Source organism: Octopus bimaculoides, chromosome 14 (genome assembly GCF_001194135.2).
Source record: "Octopus bimaculoides isolate UCB-OBI-ISO-001 chromosome 14, ASM119413v2, whole genome shotgun sequence".
NCBI lineage: Eukaryota > Metazoa > Mollusca > Cephalopoda > Octopoda > Octopodidae > Octopus > Octopus bimaculoides.
The window spans coordinates 44357808-44360778 of NC_068994.1; the positions used below are offsets into that span (position 1 = coordinate 44357808).

General features: G+C 36.3%; 1 protein-coding gene across 8 annotated transcripts in view; it reads right to left on the minus strand.

Moving 5' to 3' along the window:
• LOC106872895 (protocadherin beta-15) overlaps positions 1 to 2971 on the minus strand; it is a 178625-nt gene that overhangs the window by 74740 nt on the left and 100914 nt on the right. For all 8 annotated transcript variants that reach the window (XM_052973036.1, XM_052973041.1, XM_052973040.1 and 5 more), the window contains one exon: positions 295 to 441. In XM_052973036.1, coding sequence (XP_052828996.1) covers positions 295 to 441 — 147 coding nt within the window. The remainder of the gene's footprint in view (positions 1 to 294; positions 442 to 2971) is intronic.

Below are 2971 nucleotides of genomic sequence, written 5' to 3' on the forward strand. Positions count from 1 at the left end.
TATATATATATATATATATATACAGACAGACAGACAGACAGACAGACAGATAGATAGATAGATAGATAGATAGATAGATAGATAGATAGATAGATGGATGGAGATGGATGGATGGATAGATAGATAGATAGATATACAGACAGAGAAAGAAAGAGAGAGAGGAAGTTAGAGAGATGAAATGAATTTTATTACAATGAAAACGCCTCTGCAATTGTGTAAAGAATGAGAGTTTGGCAGATGATGCTGATACACCTATCCTGATACAGTTTAATTAGATGGAACACCAATAATTACCTGTGGGAGACTTCTTGATGTTGTTGAAGCTATCCATTCATTTTGTGGCTCCAGAACAAAATAAAACTGACTGGCTGATTTCATCAAATGAGAATCAGTATGTCTCTTTTGGTTACGATTCCGTGGTATGGCAGCATAGCTTTTGGTCTGAAAATAGAAACATCACAAAAATTAGTAAATGTTCCAGATTTATATAACTGCATTATGTTATTCATATATTATTATCTTTTCTATCTTTCGATTTTTTTTTTTTCTTTGGCGGAAGTGGATGTGCTGTGCCTATTACCCTTTTAAGGGCCTCTGAGATTTGTGGGAAGAAGGAAGTTATCCAAAGACCAAATTCTTGACCTGACTTCAATGCCTGCAACAGAGTGAACTTGCCTAAAGGCACCCTTGTTCAATGCCACCATTTGAAACCAATAAAAAGGGTGCCTCTATAGAGTTAGACTGATCAAAAGCAGCAGCCAAATCTCCCTTATATCAAACAACCTCTCCATTTTCGTATATAAACAAAGAAAGAATTTGGTGTAGTCCATGATACACAGTGCCTGAAAAAAATATGGAACATCTTTGATTTTAGTGGTTTTTAGATCAAAGTTGACAAAAGATTTCTTTTCATTACACACAATGTTCATGCTGTAATGAACTCTTTTTCAAAGCTTTTGAAATAAAGTGAGATTACATCAAACAAGAATCAAAACTGCATCACAGTCATACCTTGTCTGAGACTTAATTCTTGCTCTTTGTAACCTGCCATGTTTCAACATTAAATATTGTGTTCTCATTGAACTTAACTTGTATCCTAAGCAACAACAGCATTTGATCTCGCTTTTCTTTGCAAATCTAGACAGGAAGGACAGGAAGCCCAGCTTGGGATTTTTCACTTTTCATAGCAATTGAATTCCTCAAACATCTTCAAGAAACTCTTTACTTTGTTTGTCTGCTGCCAGTAAAATCACAGCTGACAAGAAAGTTTCTACATAGTTGTTTGGCTTGGTAGAAATAACAGCCAAGTATTTCTTAAAACATAACCAACCATCTCAAAAAAAAAAAAAAACAACTTTGGAGCATATTGGACAAAATAGCCCCAGATACACCATGTTTGATCACAGCTAGAATCATCATCATCATCATCATTGTTTAACGTCCACCTTCCATGCTAGCATGGGTTGGACGATTTGACTGAGGGCTGGCGAACCAGTAGGCTGCACCAGGCTCCAATCTGATCTGGCAGAGTTTCTACAGCTGGATGCCCTTCCTAATGTCAACCACTCCTTCTGAGAGTGTAGTGGGTACTTTTACGTGCTACCAGCCCGAGGGCTAGTCGGGTGGTACTGGCAACAGCCATGCTCAAAATGGTGTTTTTTATGTGTCACCTGCACATGAGCCAGTCCAGCAGCACTGGCCACGACCTCGCTCAAACGTTTTTTCACGTGCCACCGGCACAAGTGCCAGTAAGGCGACACTGGTAACGATCATGCTCAAATGGTGCTACTTATGTGCCACTGGCACGGAAGCCAGACAGCTGCTCTAGCAATGATCACGCTCGGACGGTGCTCGTCTTTGATAATAGCTCAGCTTATTCAGAGCTGATGTAAGGTTAAACTAGAGCAACAACGACAACAACAACACATCAATAACAACAACTGTTATAATATAAAAAGGCACAGAGCTAAATAATGAAAGACATTTAGTCCCGTATTTTAGAATTTCGTCTCTCTGCTGTCTATTTTCATTAATATAATATTAATGATATTTGGTACCCCCAGATTATCAATTAATAATTGTATGAACAGTTTTAGTGTAGGATATTTAATCAAAGAGATTGGTATTGATTCTTCTCTAATTGAAAGAAGGTAAGCAACTAAATCAACATGGGAACATCTATATAGTCACCCAGCCTATTTAAACCTCATGTGGGGACTGAATGTTCTAAGGCCAAAAACTTCGAGGATATGTCCACAAACACAGAATTGCCACAACTAATAATCTGCCTTAACAGTTAGCTATTATTGAGCCTTAAATCTACTAAAACAGAGTAACCTGGGTTTTCAACAACACAAAAGACCAATAAATAATTTGGACAATGAGACTTATGATAAACTGCCTCTAGTTTTATAATACATGAGAGAATCATAAGAAACTACCTCTAGGTCTATGATACACAAGAAAGTTATAAGAAACAAGATTGGCTCACTAGATTATGTCAGCTACTGTTTAATTATAAGTTCATCATGAATAAGGTATGCCTGGAAAATTAGTATATTCATCCACTGGAAGAAGGCTCCTGATATTGCCAAATGAAAATTTACCAATCCTATGCAAGGAGCTGTCTTTACTGAAGTCATAGATAACGTTGATGTCTAAAAGTTATGAGATGTCTGCATTTGAAGAAAGGATAGATGCCTACAATAGCAGACAACAATGCAATTGAGTTGTTTTAATGTGTATATATATATATATATATATATATATATATATATATATATTGTGATTTCTTCTTTGTGATATAATCTTGGGAAAGAACATATTTGCGGCTGAAGATAGCTTTAAACCATCCTGTCTATCAATTATATACCCATATAATGATGCAACGACTGTTTGTATATAAAGCTTGAAACACGTGTACCGCAGAATCCTTTGTGTTCTGTTTTAATTTTACGTTTTTAATTTTTAC